Source organism: Sminthopsis crassicaudata, chromosome 4 (genome assembly GCF_048593235.1).
Source record: "Sminthopsis crassicaudata isolate SCR6 chromosome 4, ASM4859323v1, whole genome shotgun sequence".
NCBI classification, from domain to species: domain Eukaryota; kingdom Metazoa; phylum Chordata; class Mammalia; order Dasyuromorphia; family Dasyuridae; genus Sminthopsis; species Sminthopsis crassicaudata.
In genome coordinates this window covers 232,443,708-232,462,243 of record NC_133620.1, presented here as the reverse complement: position 1 = coordinate 232,462,243, position 18,536 = coordinate 232,443,708, and the positions used below count along the sequence as shown (strand labels likewise).

The 18,536-nt window shown below is 31.2% G+C and overlaps 1 protein-coding gene across 3 annotated transcripts in view; it reads left to right on the top strand.

Annotated features, from left to right (window-relative positions):
* TTK (TTK protein kinase) overlaps positions 1-18,536 on the top strand; it is a 49,521-nt gene that overhangs the window by 2,205 nt on the left and 28,780 nt on the right. For 2 of the 3 annotated variants that reach the window (XM_074310445.1, XM_074310442.1), the window contains exons 2-10: positions 727-870; positions 7,129-7,351; positions 8,185-8,291; positions 13,110-13,253; positions 13,822-13,936; positions 14,026-14,098; positions 14,212-14,306; positions 16,407-16,494; positions 17,360-17,450. In XM_074310445.1, coding sequence (XP_074166546.1) covers positions 727-870; positions 7,129-7,351; positions 8,185-8,291; positions 13,110-13,253; positions 13,822-13,936; positions 14,026-14,098; positions 14,212-14,306; positions 16,407-16,494; positions 17,360-17,450 — 1,080 coding nt within the window. The remainder of the gene's footprint in view (positions 1-726; positions 871-7,128; positions 7,352-8,184; positions 8,292-13,109; positions 13,254-13,821; positions 13,937-14,025; positions 14,099-14,211; positions 14,307-16,406; positions 16,495-17,359; positions 17,451-18,536) is intronic. The other variant, XM_074310444.1, reaches the window with a different exon arrangement.

Genomic DNA, 18,536 nt, shown 5'->3' with positions numbered 1-18,536 from the left:
TCAGACATGTTAGAACTTTGTGATTATCAATGCTGAGAAATATTGTGGGCCAATTAATATTGAAGTCATATAGTCAAAACTTAAAACAATTTATCTGTATGAGTATTCTGTCTATTGATGCTAGTATAACAAGAGTTCCATGGGATGCCCTTTTTTGAGAAAATTCTGCATGAAAATTCATATCATTACCAATATGATTATTTACAGAGGCAAGGTTTCTTTAAATCTAACTCAATGCATTTCATGCATTAAATACTCTTTAGATTCTGGGCATTTGGTAGAAGGCTAGAAGAAAGGACAGGAATAGAATCAGACAAATCAGAGGGAGGAGAAGAGAGAATTTCAGAACAATTATGATTGTATAGCTTGCCTATTGCAATGATGTCCAATTAAACCAAATTAGAAAGGAAGAAACTCATCAACACTAAGAAAGACCTAGTTGGTGAGCTATTTAGTTTGGAATATGGATTTACTTCATTGCTTCTCCATATTTAATTACATGCTCAGGCAGTTCTACAACATATATGTGTAAGGGAAAGGGAAGATTTACAAAAGTAAAATGATATTTTAATGGCTTTATTCTCATTTTAAGTGTTTAGGTACAAACTGAAGTTGCTGGAAAGAAATGAAAGGCCAGTATCATACATGGAAAAGATAATCTTCCTACTTTGATCCTAGAAGCAGTATAATTGGATTAAATTAAGCTGTTTTTCCTTTTATGTTTAGAAATGGAAGATGAGGATCTAAGTGGTAAAGAATTGTCAACGATCACTTCCATTATGAACAAAGTTAGAGATATCAAAAATAAAATTAAGAATGAAGATCTTACTGATGAATTGAATTTTAATAAAGTCTCTGCAGATACTTCTGGTAAGCACTTTAAAATTTCATTAACAAGCATGTTATTTAATGTTTTTTGTGGCAAAAATGAGAACTTTTTCTTTTCTTTTCTTTTCTTTTTTTTTTTTTTTTTTTTTTTTTTTTTTTTTTTTTTTTTTTTTTATTCATTTTTCCAAATTATCCCCTCCCTCCCTCCACTCCCTCCCCCCCGATGGCAGGTAATCCCATACATTTTACATGTGTTACAATATAACCTAGATACAATATATGTGTGTAAATACCATTTTCTTGTTGCACATTAATTATTAGCTTCCGAAGGTATAAGTAACCTGGGTAGATAGACAGTGGTGCTAACAATTTACATTCGCTTCCCAGTGTTCCTTCTCTGGGTATAGTTATTTCTGTCCATCATTGATCAACTGGAAGTGAGTTGGATCTTCTTTATGTTGAAGATTTCCACTTCCATCAGAATACATCCTCACACAGTATTGTTGTTGAAGTGTATAGTGATCTTCTGGTTCTGCTCATTTCCCTCAGCAACAGTTGATTTAAGTCTCTCCAAGCCTCTCTGTATTCCTCCTGCTGGTCATTTCTTACAGAGCAATAATATTCCATAACCTTCATATACCACAATTTACCCAACCATTCTCCAATTGATGGACATCCATTCAACTTCCAGTTTCTAGCTACAACAAAAAGAGCTGCCACAAACATTTTGGCACATACAGGTCCCTTTCCGCTCTTTAGTATTTCTTTGGGATATAAGTCCAGTAGTAGTACTGCTGGGTCAAAGGGTATGCACAGTTTGATAACTTTTTGGGCATAGTTCCAAATTGCTCTCCAGAATGGCTGGATTCTTTCACAACTCCACCAACAATGTATCAGTGTCCCAGTTTTCCCACATCCCCTCCAACATTCATCATTATTTGTTCCTGTCATTTTAGCCAATCTGACAGGTGTAGTGGTATCTCAGAGTTGTCTTAATTTGCATTTCTCTGATCACTAGTGATTTGGAACACTCTTTCATATGAGTGGAAATAGTTTCAATTTCATCATCTGAGAATTGTCTGTTCATTTCCCTTGACCATTTATCAATTGGAGAATGGTTTGGTTTCCTATAAATCAGGGTCAGTTCAAATGAGAACTTTTTCTGCAGGGTCTCATGATGGATTTTTGATTTAGCTTTCCAAATGAATAGGGAAAGAGTCATAAGATATAAAGTTTGGATTAAGGGGAGTAATAATAGTTCTGCTGATCTTTACCTTGGGCAGAAAACATCGGGAATTTTATGTTCCTTTCTGGATGTCACTTTTAGGAAGGACAATGATAAGTTGGAGAATACCCAGAGGAAATTTACTTGTATGGAGGACCTCAAAATTATTCCGTACAAGGATTGGTTGAAAGAAATGGAGAAAGTGGAAAAGTTTAAAACTCAAGAAAAGAAGATGTAGGCGAGACATGATAGCTAGCTAATCTTCAAATAGTACTTAGGACCAAGTCCTGATTATATCTTTTTACCTGTGTAATCTCTAGCAAGTTGCTTTAGCTTTTGGGCCTTGGTTTTCCTGTCCATAAAATAAGTTAATCTATAAGGTTTCCTATGACTTAAAATCTTATGTGTATTAACAACTTATTTAATTTGTATATCTGAAAATGTATTGATTGTTCCATGCAATGGATTTTCCAGATACTCAGAATTTATCCTTTAAGTACAGAAAATATTTTGATGCTAGCATTTGTTTCTTCTTCTTGTCAGTTGTCGTCACTTGTGCTATTACTTGTACACTCCTATATACCTTATTATAAACTACTGTTTTGCTATTTTTATAGTTCAAGAAATTGAATGACCAGTTTTGATGGAATGTTATGTAAAGAAAGACTAGTAAGGTCTGAATTTTACCTCTCAGGCTTTCTCTAAAGTTGTATGAACTAACTTTCATAGAATCTCTGAATTAAAGGAATTTTAAGGTCATAGATTTAGAGCTCAAAGAGATTTTAGAAGTCATCTAATCCAACCTCAAAATTAGCAAATTTTATTAATTCCTGGATATGTGATTTTTTTTTTTTCCCCCCAAGAAGAGCTGATTAATGCCTGTATACATGGTAAGTAGAGAAACTGGAGGCAGGTAACCCAGTAGGGAGGCTATTGGGCAATCATGAGTTAAAATTAAGGACCCACAATATAGTAAAAGTAGTGCAACTAAAAGACATATCAGGTATAAGAGACAATGATAAAAAAAGAATTGAAAGATTTTGGTGACTGGTTTAATATGTGGATGTAAAAAAGGTTAAGTTAGTATTGAAAGCATTCTTGACAGCATTAAAAAGTAATAGCTAAAAAGGAGAGTAAAATAAAATATAAAATCAGACACAATCTTAAGAAGAAATGCTATACCCTTTGATTCAGCAGTGTTACTACTGGGCTTATATCCCAAAAGAGATCTTAAAGAAGGAAAAGGGACCCACATATGCAAAAAATGTTTGTGGCAGCCCTTTTTGTAGAGCTAGAAACAGGAAATAGAATGGATGCCCATCAATTAGAGAATGGCTGAATAAATTGTGGTATATGAATGTAAGGAATATTATTCTGTAAGAAAGGACCCACAGGAGGATTTCAGAGAGGCCTGGAGAGACTTAAATGAATTGATGCTAAGTGAAATGAGCAGAACCAGGAGATCTTATACACAGCAACAAGATTTTATGATGAACAACGCTGGTGGATCTGGTTCTTTTCAACAATTCAAACCAGTTCCAGTTGTTCAATAATGAAGCTACACCCAGAGAGAGAACTATGGGAAATGAGTGTGAATCACAACATAGCATTTTCACTCTTTCTGTTGTTTGCTTACATTCTTGTTTTCCTTCTTAGATTTTTTTTTTCTTTTTTTCTAGATCCAGTTTTTCTTATATAGCAAGATAACTATAAATATGTATACATATATTGGATTTAACATATTTAACATATATTGGCTATCTGCCATCTAGGGGAGGAGGTGGGGGGAAGGAGGGGAAAAGTTGGAACAGAAGATTTTGCAAGGGTCAATGTTGAAAAATTACCTATGCATATGTTTTATATGCATATGCATATAAATAAAAAGCTATAATAATAAAAAAATTTATTTAAGAAAAATAAAAGAAATGCTAATAATAAAGCTAGTGGAGATGATGGAATTCTGGCTGAGCTATTTAAAATCCTAAAAGATGATGCTGTTAAAGTCCTATGCTCAATTTGCCAGCCCCCGATTTTTTTTTGAAAAGCTCAATAGTGACTGGAAAAGATTGATTTACATCTTAAATGACAATGCCAAAGAATGTTCAAACAATTGTGTTCATTTCATATACCAATAAGATTATGCTTAAGATCCTACAAGCTAGACTTCAGCAGCATGTGAACGTGAATTACCAAAAGTACAGGCTGGTTTTCTAAGAGGCAGAGGAACTAGAGACCAAATTGCCAACATTTCCCTAGATTATAGAGAAAGCAAGTGAGTTCCAGAAAAACACCTATTTCTGCTTCATTGACTATACTAAAGCCTTTGATTGTATGGATTGCAACAAAATGTGGCAAATTTTCAGAGAAGGGAGTTTAAGATCATTTAGCTTGTTCCCTGAGGAACCTGTATGTATGCAGGTCAAGAAATGGCAGTTTGAATTGAACATGGAACAACTTACTTGTTTAAAATTGGAAAGGGGTGTAACAGGGTTGTATATTGTCACCATATTTATTTAATTCATATCTACAGTACATCATTTGAAATGCTAGGCTGGATAAATCAAAAGCCAGGATGGCTGGGAGAAATAGAAATAATCTCAGATATGCAGAGGATATTACTTGGTAGAAAGTGAAGGATTAAGAACTCTCTTGGTGAGGGTAAAAGAGAGAGTGTAAAAGTTGACTTGAAGTTTAGTTAAAAAAAAAAAAAATTAAGATTATGGCCACTGGTCCCATCACTTCCTAACAAATAGAGGGAGAAGAAATAGAAGCAGTGTCGGATTTTATATTCTTGGGCTCAGAGATAAGTATAGCCATTAAATTAAAAGATGCTTGCTTCTTGGAAGAAAATCTTTGGCCAATTTTCACAGCATACTAAAAAGTAGAGAAATCACCTTGTTCACAAAGCTCTACATAGTTAGAGCTATGCTTTTTTTCAAATACCAATATTTGACTGTGAAAGTTGGATTTTAAGGAAATCTGAACTGTGGAATTGATATTTTAAAATTGTGCTGAATAAGACTTTTTCGAGTCCCTTGAACAGCAAAAAGATCAGATCAGTTCAATACTTAACAGAAATGAATTCAGCCTACTCTTTGAAAGGACAAATAATGAAGTTGAAGCTCAAATACTTTGGCCACATAAAGAGGACCTGGGACTCATTAAAAAAGATCTTGATGTTGGGAAAGATTGAAGGCAAAAGGGGAAGGAGATTCAGAAGATAATATGGGTAGTGTCATAGAAGTAATGAACTTGGACCAACTTTATAAGATTTTATCCACTTATGCCTCTTACGTTCTCAGGGTCACAAAGAATCTGAATGAACTATACTGCTACAAGTGGTACTATTTAAAAGAGGTCAAGAATTTAATATCAACCCCTTTTTCCAAGATAATGATGAAAAACATAAACTCCACAATTCGCTAAAAATTCTACATTGCTTTTAAAAGTTACTTATAGGAGAAAGCAGCCCTGTATACCTGAGTTGCTTCTGAAGATATCACTGTTTTAAAAAGCATAATCCTATACATAATTATACCAAGTCATAAAGAAAAAGGTCAGCAAATCTATTTAAGAAGCCAGCAAAATGTAGTAAATTGAGCACCCTTAATAATCAGTAGAATTGGGTTTGAATCATCATGAGCATGTCTCAGACTCTCAAACCCTTAGCTTCTTGAACTGTGAGACAGATAGTCTTTTGCTATTTTTTTCATACCTTTAAGTACCATAAAATGTGAGCTGATAAAAATAATTTTAAAAATTCTGGGATTAAAATACAATTTTAAAAATTTTGTTTTTTTAATTCTATGTAAATTATCTTTGGGGCAGCTTCGTGACACAATGCATAGAGTGCTGGATCTGAGATCAAGACTCATCTTCCTGAATTCAAATCTGACCTCAGACACTAGCTGTGTGATCCTAGGCAAGTCATTTAACTTTGCCTCAGTTTCCTTCTCTGTAAAATGACCTGGTGAAGGAAATAGCAAACTATGTTATTAACCTTCACAAGAAAAGTAAACAGATAAGAGTCAGGATTAAAAACAGTAAACATAAAACAAGTTATCTAGAAAATTCACAGAAGAAATTCAATCCCTGATGCTTGATAAGTTTGATATATGAAAATTATGATTTACTAAAACTTTTATTATAGACTTCTTTATAAATAGTGCGTTTCTTTAGAATTTTGAGAATTGTGAGCCTCTATAGATATTTTTAAATCTGCCTGCTTAATAAGTGTTTTTAAAGCTATTTTACTTAACACTTTTCAAGAATGTACTGTTTAAAGAAATTCATACCTTTATCTAAAAGCAGTGCCAATAGGGTAGGACAAATGGCATGTACATATACTAAGAAGATCTAGATAAAGGAAATCATAAATAATAAAATATTAGATGAGATTCAACAAGGAAAGAACTATTACCTACAAGTATTTTAATATATTTTAAAAAGTGATGATCCATATTTTGGGTGATAGAAGTAGCCTATTTAAAAGGCACACAAATTCAGAATTAACAATTTTTATATGGTATCTAAGGTTTACAATATATTTTGCATATTTTTATCTTGATAAGCTTAGTTGTCCTCATTTTGCTGATGAGAAAACAGCGAGAGATTAAATTACTTTTATAAGATCTCAATAAGTGTTTGAGGCAGGGTCTCAAATCAAATCTTTGTGAGTTCAAGTCCAAAGTTGTATTCACTGTACTACCAGCTGCTTATAGAGGTAGGGTAGCTTTTTAGCTTAACATGATGGTTTTAAGTGCCACTGAAAGAAGGCTGATACTTATCACAGATGTTTGATAGAGAATTTTGACCAAAGAATTGATGTGTAATGTAATTTTTTGAGTACTATATATGCTAATAATAGTACACCTTGTGTTAAATGAGCTAATATACATAAAAACACTTTACAAACTTAAAGCATTATGTTAGGTTATTATTTAATTGTGTAGTTTTTCAGAAGTTACATATGTTTCTGGAGTTATTATTGGATGTAGTATTGTTTTTTAGAATTTATGTATTTTATATAGCTTTATTTCTCAGTCATAATAGTTCATTTTAATCATTTTGTTCAGACAATTCAGGAACTGTTAACCGAATTATGATGACAGCAAATACTCCAGAGAACTGGTTAAGCTTTTTGCTAAAAATAGAAAAAAAAAGTGTTCCTCAAGATGATGGATTTCTAAATAAATTGATTGGCCGTTATAGTCAAGCAATTGAAGCGCTTCCTCCAGACAAATATGGTCAAAATGAAAGTTTTGCTCGAATTCAAGTGAGATTTGCTGAACTGAAAGCGTAAGTATTAACTGTAGTATTCACAGGTAAGAATAGGGAGTTCATTTCTGACTTTGTGTCACAATTGACATAAAATTCTTCCCATTATGTAGGCAATAATTGCTTGTGAGTTAGTCTGTTCTATGTTATCCAGATAAATTTAGATAGTTTTATTTGTAAATACTATAAATATTTCAGAATATCAAAATAAGTATAAAATTATTATTTACAAATGTTAATGTTTTTATAAGTTGTTCAAAATATATTTTTCTGAAATTCTTCCTTACCTTCCATTTTTAGTATGTTGTTGCTAAGCAGAAAAATTGTAAACTATTTTAAATTTAAGTAAATGATTCTTTATACACTAGGTCTAATTATTTAGGAAGAAAGGCAAAGTTAACAATGCAGTTTTATACAATCATTTCGTACTTAATTTTATTGATGTATTTATATAGACTATTCATAGAAATGACTTGAAAAAATGTTACCACAGAAATTATTTGTAAACAGTCTTTTCTTAAAACTTTTACACAAATGGTAACAAAATCTTATGCCTACTAATGGCTGTTTGTCCAAGATCATTCAGATTTGTCCAAGATATAAAAATACTGGATATACAGTTAAAATTCATAGGTATATACATAATGGGTTGTATTCTACTTTTATTCCATTGCACAGAAAAATATATTATGCTGAAAATCGGTATTCTTAGTAATACCAGTATTACATGACAGCCTGAGAGAACAAACCCTTGAGATGCTCATATTTTGAATAATTACTGATACTATAAAGTTAACTTTCTGTGGCACTTTTTATTCTCATCTAATTCCAGTCTTCATTATGACATCTTACAGTATTCAAGAACCAGATGATGCACGTGACTGTTTTCAGATGGCCAAAGCTAATTGCAAGAGATTTGCTTTTGTGCATGTATCTTTTGCACAGTTTGAACTATCTCAAGGTAAAATAAAACTGGTTATCTATGTTATAAATATGTCTTATATCTAATCTTTGAAAGATTATTTTATTTACCTGTTTATAGTTCAATGCTTTGTATCAAATCAATATAAAATGAAGTGAGTTTTTGAGACAACAGGTATAAAAGCATAATATGTCCTTGAATTTGAAATGCTATTTAAAAGCAAACATCAGAGATATAGGTCATATGGCCAAGAGTCCTTCATCATTCAGGAAAGAAAATAAACATTTGAACCATGAGGATGTTCTTTTTTTCCCAAACCAGAAAAGTATTAATCCTTTTGATTAAAGGAAGCTTCGTGGAATTAAAATAACTGAGTATCTGTGGTGGAAAAGACATGTCTCTCCATTTAGAAATGTAATATTACCTATACATATACTGTCCTTATCTGTTTTAAAGTGTAATTAATCAATTCTCTTAAAAAAAAAATTAGCTTTGACTCCTAGTAGGAGCTGATCCTACCAATTTGGTTCTTTGAGTTATTCAGACTGTATAGATACAGTTAAAGTTTTCTGGTGCCTAAAGACTATTGAACTTAACACAATGCTTGGTATTTATCTGTTAATTTGAATGGTTGTGCCCCACTCTTGATTTATGTATTTTAACTTAAGCTTTGTTCTGTCACCTGTAGTCTCTGACTGATGACTTTCTGATTCCATATTTTCTTGACCAACGGCTCCTAATTCCTCTAATTAAGCTTTCTACTCCTCTAATATCTTTTATGGGATAGCAGCAGGACTGAGGCTAGTGACATATAGCACTCTGGGTCATGGTTGATAAAAAACTCAAAGCACAGAGGCAAACAGGAATAAGACTAGAAAGGGCAGTGGATAACATGGAAAATTGGAGTATTTTGCATTCATACCTTAAGCCTTTCAAAGTTTTCCTTTACAATGTATAAATTGTTTTCTTGGATCCACTTATTTGACTCTTTATCAACTCATATAGACCTAAGTTTTCTCTGAAATTATGCCTTTTGTCATTTTTAAGATGCAGAAATATTCTATTATATTCATGTACCATAATTTATTCAGTCATTCACTAATTGCTAGGTAGCTAGATTCTTTCTAATTTTTTGTTTTGTTATGCCAGGAAATAGCATTGTGAATATTTTGGTATATATGGTATTTTTCTGTCTTTGACCTCTTTAGGTTGTTTTTCATTAGATTAAAAGGTATGAACAATTCAGTAATTTTACTCATGTGATTCCAAATTGTTTCCTAGGAGAACTGAATCAATTGAAAATTCTGCCAGTTTTATATCACTGTGTCTTCCCACAGCCCCTCCAATGCTATTTACATTTTTAAAAATTTTGGTAATTTGATGAATAGGAAATGAAATTCTAGAATAGTTTTAATTCACATTTTTCTGTCACAAATTAGGTGTCTACCAGAATCTCACACAGTATCCCACAATAAGTTTCAAATGGGTGCATGATTTAAATATAAAAGGTCACAATCTAAACAAATAGAGCAACTAATAAGTTACTTTTCAAATATATGTATAAAATAAAGAGTTCATGAACAAAGGATAAGGAGAATGTCAAGATTAAACATCAGATTGGCAAAAATGTTAATTTTGGGGGGATTGTGGGAAAACAGGTACCATTGTTAGTAGTTAGTCCAGCTATTTTGGAAAGCAGTTAGGAATTATGCTCCTTTAGCTTGGTAATAACACTTCTAGGCTTATAGTCCAAAAAAGATTTAAAAAAAAAAAAAAAAAACCCCTGGCATTTCTTTATTGTAACAAAGAACTGGAAAATGAGGAGGTATGCATTACTTGGGGAAAGCCAGATAAAGTAATATATGTTAGAAATCATAGTTTCAGAGAATCTCAGGAGGATTAGCGTGTATTGTTGAAGAATGAAATAAGCACCCAATAAATGGTCAAAGGATGTAAATAGGCACTTGAACTTTCAGTAATCATTTTTTTAAAAAAGGTACAAATTACTAATAGAGAAATGCAAATTAAGTCAATACCCCACATTGATCAGATTAGCAAAATTGACAAGAATGGAAAATTATAAGTATTTGGGAGATATTGGGGAAATGGATCTATGAATGGACTGGTTTAGCTATTTGAATTCTGGAAAGTAATTTGAAATGACCAATTATACCATTACCCTAAAGAGATCAAAGAAAGAAATGCTCATAAAAAAAATAAAATTTTATTGGAAAACCAAAACTGGAAACAGAGTATACATCATTTGAGAATGGTTGAGCAAATGATAGTACAGGAATATGCCATGAGAAATGACAAAACTTTATTTTAGAGAAACCTGGCTTAGACTTTTATGAACTGATAAAGAAGCAAGTAGTACCAAAAGAACAAAATGCAATAATGACATTTTAAAGACAAAAAATTTTGAAATACTTAAGATCTCCAGTTAATGCAGTGACCTATCATGTTTGCAGTCAAAGTACTATTAAAGAATTTTATCTTCTTTCTGAAAGGCAGGTGATGGATTCATGGTATAGGATAAGATGGTACATTTTTGGTTAATGTGGGAATTATTTTACATGACTATATATGTTTGTTATAAGGTTTTTTATTCTTTCGTTTTATTCTTTTCGTTTCGTGGGAGAGAAGAGCAAATAAATACTTGTTAATTAAATAAAATTTAATTTTAAAAATAATTTTGAAAAGTGAAATAAGTAAAGAAAAATAATTTTGAAAGACTGATCAATACAGTGCCCAAATATTATATAGGAGAATTGATGATAAAGCTTGCCTGTTCCCTTCCTGATAGTTAATAACTTCAGTTACAAAATAAGACAGTTTGGGAAAGAACTAAATTGGGGATTTGATTTGTCTGAGTAAGTGTATTTATTATGAAGGTTTATTTTTTCTACTTTTAAAAATTTGTGGGTGGGGGTATGGTTGGGGGTAGACTTGGGAAGGAAGATAAGAATAGAATTATCAGAAAGATAAGTGAAAAAAACTCATTAAAATTTTTAACATATAAGAAGAAAGAAAGTAGATAAGTAGGATAGCTTTAAAAGTTACATGTTGAATTTATTAGATATATTTTAAAAGGAAGCTGTGCATGTTGGACACAGTTTTGTGTACAATGCACTTTTTCTAGTGTATAATATGTGGAAGCATTCAGTTTAATTTTGCTAAAGTCAGAATAAAAGATTTAAAAAACCTTTTAATCATTTGGGAAGAGGAGATAGAAAATAACAATAGAATGGCAAAAAACAAAAGTATCATAAAGCAATTTTAAATTAAATAAGTAAATATAGATTAAACAAGTTAATTTTGTAAGTTTCTTTAAAAAGAAAGCAAGCTGAAGGTTTGCAATTTTGTATACAGTCTTGTATGAAATCTTTTGTATATGGAGATATTTAGTGTTAAAGTTCAAAAGTTTAAAAAAGCTTAATTGCATTTCTTTTATTGATTTTGCATTTTCCATATGAACTTTTGAGTTTATAATTTTTATTTTTTTTTTTTGTTTTCTTAGCATATGGCTCATAAGTGTTAGTTTCTGTTTGAGTCTTCTCTTTATATCTTCCACATCAATGAAACATTAATGCTTAAAATTAATTTTTTTGATACTTTTACTTTATTGTTAATAACGTATACTAAATTAGTTTAAAGGCTCTACACTATTAGTTGTAGTACTTTGTGAAACAGTACTTAATATTTAGTGTTAATCAACATCATTTATTAAGCAACTCTTTTATGGCAGGCATTGTGATAAATGGTAGTGGTAATGATCTGAGGATATTTACATTTTTTGAAATTTGAATTATCTACAAAAATAAGTCTAGTTATCAAATGACTGGTGGGCAGCAATAGCATAGATGGTTACAAATGATTTTTATACTTGACCAGGGGATTATTTGGATTTTTTGCTTCTTTTCCCTGTTATCTACAGAACTATTAGCTATATCTTTATTGCTACTCTAATGCAATTTAGGATTAAGCCATATCCAAAGATGGAAACCACTTTCTAAGGTCTTGTTGATCACTTACAGAAGATTTCCTTAATTGGGCCTTTCATACAACAATAAACCCAGATATAGCACCCCTGAAATTAAAAGAAGAAAATAATAGTTCTTCTATGCTACACAGGAAAAAAAGACAAAGTGTTTATAATTGTTAGGTCTGTGTCACTATCTGTGAAGTAGTTATTGAAGCATATGAAAGAGTAATACATGTGATTTTCTAAAAATTATCGAGTTTTGGTTGCATGTTTAGCAACATTTGTGGATATATTTTGGTTTTGATTTAATAATACTTTCCCAAAAAATCCAATTACAAAGTAGATTCCTTGAAAATAGTTAAATAAAATCATCTAATAGCATGATTGTGGCTAATAGTACATTGATGCATATTTATTGAGAGTGTGTGTGGGGTATGTATAGTGTGGGGAGAATGATGATTCAGGTGACTTCTATCCTTAAGGGCCTTATAACCATATCAATTTTTTAAAAGATGAGCTAAAATTAAAAATTTATGTTGTATGAAGTAGGTGATTAAACTATAATCTATAATGTACATGTTTCTGGAAAATGCTGTTTACATATTATATTTCATAAATTGTAACCTTTTTATAGAAGTCTTAAAATGCATATTAAAATGTATAAAATTTTACTCTTATTAAGTTTTCTGCCTCTTCTGGTTGCTTCTATTCTCTACTTTCACTCTGAAATTACAGATAGAGACCTCTGTTTATTTTCCTATTTTCTGGTTATAAACTAGAACTGACTGAAAGAACTGTAGTTGCCAGGGGGAGGAGGGAGTATAACAAAGGACAAGGTTATGGTCTCAATGTTGTTTTTCATTGCTTGTTAGGCAACTTTAAAAAAAGTAAGCAGCTTCTCCAGAAAGCTCTAGAATGTGGTGCAGTCCCACAAGAAATGTTAGAAAATGCCATGCGGAATTTGAATCTACAGAAAAAACAGTTGCTTTCAGAGGAGGAAAAAAACAACTATTTAGGTAAATCTCAGTACATATTTTCCTTTTTGGTCTATGGTAGGCACTTATAAATAAAAGATTCAGGATTTTTTTTTTAAGTATGATATGTATATGTTTGTGTTTATGTTAATAAGAGTGCATTAGAAACTACCTTTAAAAAGTGACTTTAAAACTTCAATATAGAAAGGACAGTGAATCACAGAGTGATTCTGTGGGGATGAGAATGGGATCATATGTCATTATAAAGCTAGGTAGGGTCATTTCTGAGTTCAGACATTAGCTTTGTGTCCTTGGCAAATCACTTAATTCTACTCACTTTCATTCAAAATGAGCTGAAGGAGGAAATGACAAATCACTTCAGCATTTTTGCCAAGAAAATGGAGTCTTGAAGTTTGGACACAACTGAACAGCAACACTATTGAGACCAATGGAAGCAAATTTAAAATACAGGGCAATTTTCTTGTTAAATTTTTGATGTATAGAAGGGTAATTTGGAATTAAAGACAAAAGCATAAATTATATTCAGAAGTGACATATAGCCAATCATGTGCATATATAAATTAAGCTTTTTTTTTTATATTGTTTACAGCAGTTCCCATTTTAAATACCCAGGAATCATTCCAAAACCCACTTGGAAATTTACAGAATAGAAATATTAATTCTGATTCCAGAAGGCTATCTAATGTGGCCAGATTTTTATATGGGTAAGAAAATTAAGTTATTGAAGATGTCTGTTCATTATGATTTTGCATAGAAATTATACTTTAAAAATTTGGTTTATTTTCTTCTTTAGGGAGAACATACCCCCTCAGGATACAGAAATGAGTAGTAGAAATCCCTTAAAGCAATTAAACAAGTCTAAACCGGTAAGAGTTTTAAAATGTTTTGTGTGGCATGGTAAAGATGATTGTGAGGGTTTGGGCTTTAGATTTTATTTAATTTCACACCTAGTTATTTCATTCTTTCCCAAAATCTCTAGTCATGCCCATTTGGAAGAGTTCCAGTTAACCTTATAAATAGCCCCGGTGGACCTGTGGAGAAAGATGGTCTGGCTGGACAGAGTTCTACAAAAAGGTAAGATGTGTTGTCCATGTCTTCATATGCACATGTACATGTATATATATTTTTACTTCTAATATGTTAAGGAAAGGTATTGAAATGGTCTTGTCTTATAGACTAATAACTACTTTTTTTTTTAAATCCATGTGGATGCGCAGTCAAAAAAATCTGGGTTAAATTCTCCCTAAGTCATTTATTAACTGTATGAATGGACAATTCATTTAATGTCCTTAGATCTCAGTTTTCTCCTCTGCTAACTACTAATGTGCCTTCCAGTTGTAAAGATTTTTGAACTTAGGCTCATATCCTGATTCATTGTTGGAAGTCTGAAACAAACAGTATTTTTATTCATGTGAGGAGTTCACATAAATGCAGGGATCCCCAAAGCTTTTAAAGCTTAAATAACTTTGAATCTATATGGACAGTGCCTAGGATACATCCACCTTTCAATTATTACTGATATATAAGTAGTAGTTGTAATGTCAATCTCGTCACCACCACCTGTTTTAGTAACAACCATTTTTGTTAGAACTCATATAACTAATGTGAATTATAGCTAAGTCAGTGTTAACAGTTGTGTATTGTGTTACATTGAATATGTTATGGCTTTCTTTGGTAATTTATTACCTTGCTAAAATAATGTGTAGGAAAAGAGTGGTATTATTAGATAGACTTTATCTTTTGTGTTTTCACAAAGCTTTGCATCTAATAGATAATTTTTATTCTGTAACTGCCTTAAAAGAAGGAAGTTCTTTTTCAGTACTGGAGTGGCAAATGGGAGGTGATTCCTTTCTAGACCCTGTGATTTTGGGGTCAAGGAAGCAATAAAAGCATATTATTTTGGTTCCAATTGGTTAAATTATATGTGCTAGTTTTTACTGTATATTTTATTAATTAGAGGGGATGACGGTTGAAATAAAAGTTTTGGTTTGAAAGTTAGTCTAGAAGAGCCTTTCCTAAGAAAATACCTTTTAGACTTTGCCTGGCTATTGTAATCAGATCCTCAGATTGGAAGGGTAACAGAAATGGCTATTAGTTCATATTTACTTTCCAGTTTTGTATATAAATATATATATGTGTATATATATATATAAAGAGAGAGTATCTAGGAGTGTACCTCTAAGAGAAACCCAAGAACTATCTGAACAGAACTTAAAACACTTTTGTATTAAATATTTTTTAAAAATTCATTAATATTTTTATTTTATTAATATATTAATTTTAATTAATTAAATTATTATGTATTATTTATTATATGCATGTATATTGTATATAATGTATATATGTATGTATTATGTATCTACATACTCTAAAATATGCAACAGTTTTCTTTGTAGTAGTAGATAACTGGAAATTGACGAGATATATCAATTGGGGTATAATTGAATAAAGTGTCATATATAATTATAATAGAATGCCTCAGTGCTATAGAGATGATTAGCAGGGTTTTGTTTTTTTTTTTTTTTTTTTTTTTTTTTTTTGCATGAAATAATGCAAACTGAAATGAGCAGGACTAAGCATGCTCAATACAATAACAGCAATTTTGTTCAAAGGACTTAGGTATTTTGAGTAACATGGTCATTCAAATCAACTTTGAAGGACTTTTGAAGGAAAATGCTTTCTCCATAGAAAGAACTGATACATGGAAATGTATATTATATAGTTTTGTATGTGTGTGTGTATAACATTGAACTTTCTCTAATGTGATATTGGGAGGAAAGGAAGGAAACAATTTGGAACTCAAAATGTATGCCTTCCCTCTCCCCCAAAAGAAAGAAATGAAAGAAACAATTATTTAAGATCATATAGCCAGAGCTGGAAGAAATTTTGGAGACTTTAATCTAGCCATTTCATTTTTCACATAAGGAAAATGAAGCTCAGAGAGGTTATTAAGGGATTTGCCCAAGATATATCTCTCAATGGAAAAGTTGAGATTTGAATCTGATTTTTCTGACTCTAGATTACTACTCTATAACCTATATCATGCTCCTCTTATTGGGCATCTATTATTTTATATAGTTATGGATATATTAATTGTAACACATTTTGTGCTCAATAGAAAAGAGATGAGTTTCTAAGATGAATGTTAAAGTTGTTTTCTTTCATGGATGACAGACAAAGCCCTGGATCAGAATATCAAGATTTCAATGTGCCAAAACTGGAAGCAAGTGAAGCTGATTCATATGAGTTAAAAAATATAAAGGTATTTCAGATTTTTAGTCTTTATATATTTAAAAAAAATAAAATCCTAAGTTATTAAAAATTATTTAGATTCTTTCTAGTCATAATATTACAAGTTAATTGTTTTTTGTGTTCTGAAATTTACTACAAAAATATTAAATGACATATATTCTCATATCCTATGTGGTCCCCAGCAACAGAATTTGTCCTTTTCTTGAAGATTCATCTTTGTCGAGCAGAGGAACTCTTAATCAAATGGACAGTAAAATGGTCTGGAGTGGCTATTTGAACAGAAATTGTGGGGCAGGGAAAAAGAAAGCTATTTTACCCCTTCTTATATAGTGTGCAGTAATTAAAGACAAGGAAAACAGTTCATCCTGCATAATTTAATATTTTTTTATAGTTTTGTGTTTAATGATAAGTGATTTTAGAAGTATACTATTTAATTTAATGATTTAATATTATATTGACCAAAAAAATGTTCAAGTTAATGTAATTATTTTGGGTGAGGAATTAATACTAAAAAAAAACAACTTAGAACTTGTGGTCATGAGGCACCATATATGCATTAAATTTCTACCCTTTCTTAAAGCTAATATAGTTTAGCCTCAATAAAAATGATTCATCCAATATTAGCCTCTCTATAGCTACAATTACCATACACAGGTTTGTCTTAACTGACACTTTATAAATATGTGTTTGTGTGTATGTGTGTGTACACGTGAAAGTGCTCAATAGTAGATCTTCTGATCTTAAGTTGAATTAAGATTTTTTTAACTGAAAAAAATGATAAAAGGTATGTTTATCAGTTTACTTTAGTTGGCATTTTGAAGCTTTTCAATCATTTCATGTAGATATTTGAAAATATCTACTCTATGAATTTTCAGTTATCCAGTGACAAGGATTCAGAGCTTACAACTGATTCAACAATGACACTAAGGAATAAAACAGAATCTTGTCTTCCAACCAAAAAAGAAGGTAAGGGATCCAAAGTAGAAAAAAAGAGAATGAAATATTTCAACTCATTGTTCTTTATCTTTTAAAAAATAAAAATACCACAGACATTTTTTTTCTTGCCTCCATTAAATGAGGATTAGCTGAAATAACCAGTAGAAAGAATAATTTTTGTCTATAGATAGCTGTATATTCCTTCACCACCCTGTTTTTTCTTGTGTCTTGGTGAGTAGGCATGTGTTGAGAATTGTGGAAGAGTTGGGGGGGGGGGAAGTATTGTGTAAGAATTTCTTGATAATTAGAGCTGCTCAAAAGGAAAATGGCTTTCTATGGAAGTAGCAGGTTATATATTTAGTTTTCAAAGGGACGCTGAATGACAACCACTTGAAAAATTTTAGAAGGGAATGTTTCAGGTACAGGTTGAAATAGATAGCGTCTAAACACACTTCTACAAAAAAAAAATTTAACTCTTTGAGGAATAATCTGAGAGAGAAGTACTGAGGGTTTTATATAAAAGATTATTTAACATGAAGGAAAAAAAGGATGGACAAGTTAGTGCAATGATTCTTGATTGTAGTGCAGTTTGTTTAATGGATTGTCCAGTTGTAACTCTTGTAAAGTACTTGACTAGTATTTGTTTTTCACCAAGAAATAAATCTGATAGTGTGACTGATTTCTGTTTTTCTTTGTGGTTTCTTCTACAGTGTGTATAGTTTGCGAAATGAAAGAATTAACTCTAGGAGTATTCTTTCAACCCAAGTTGGAGGTTATATATTTTCCTAATAAAAAGCACCAAATAGTCCTGGACATATAACACTAAAGGATAAAATATTTGGATCCAATTGCTTTGTCTAGTCTGTATTTAAGTGTTCTGGTTGAGAATAGATTTTATCTATCTAGTGGAGAAACAGGGAGAACTAATGTTTTTATTGGTTTCTATAACAGTGAAACCAGTTGTCTGACATGGTAAGGACTTAGTGTTCATATAGTATCATTTGTGGACTATCAGTATTTGAAAGAAAAATACAATAAAAATAAAGCTATATTCAATATATTTTAATTTTTAGGATCTGGTAGTACCTCAGGGTTATGCTTTTGAATATCAATGAT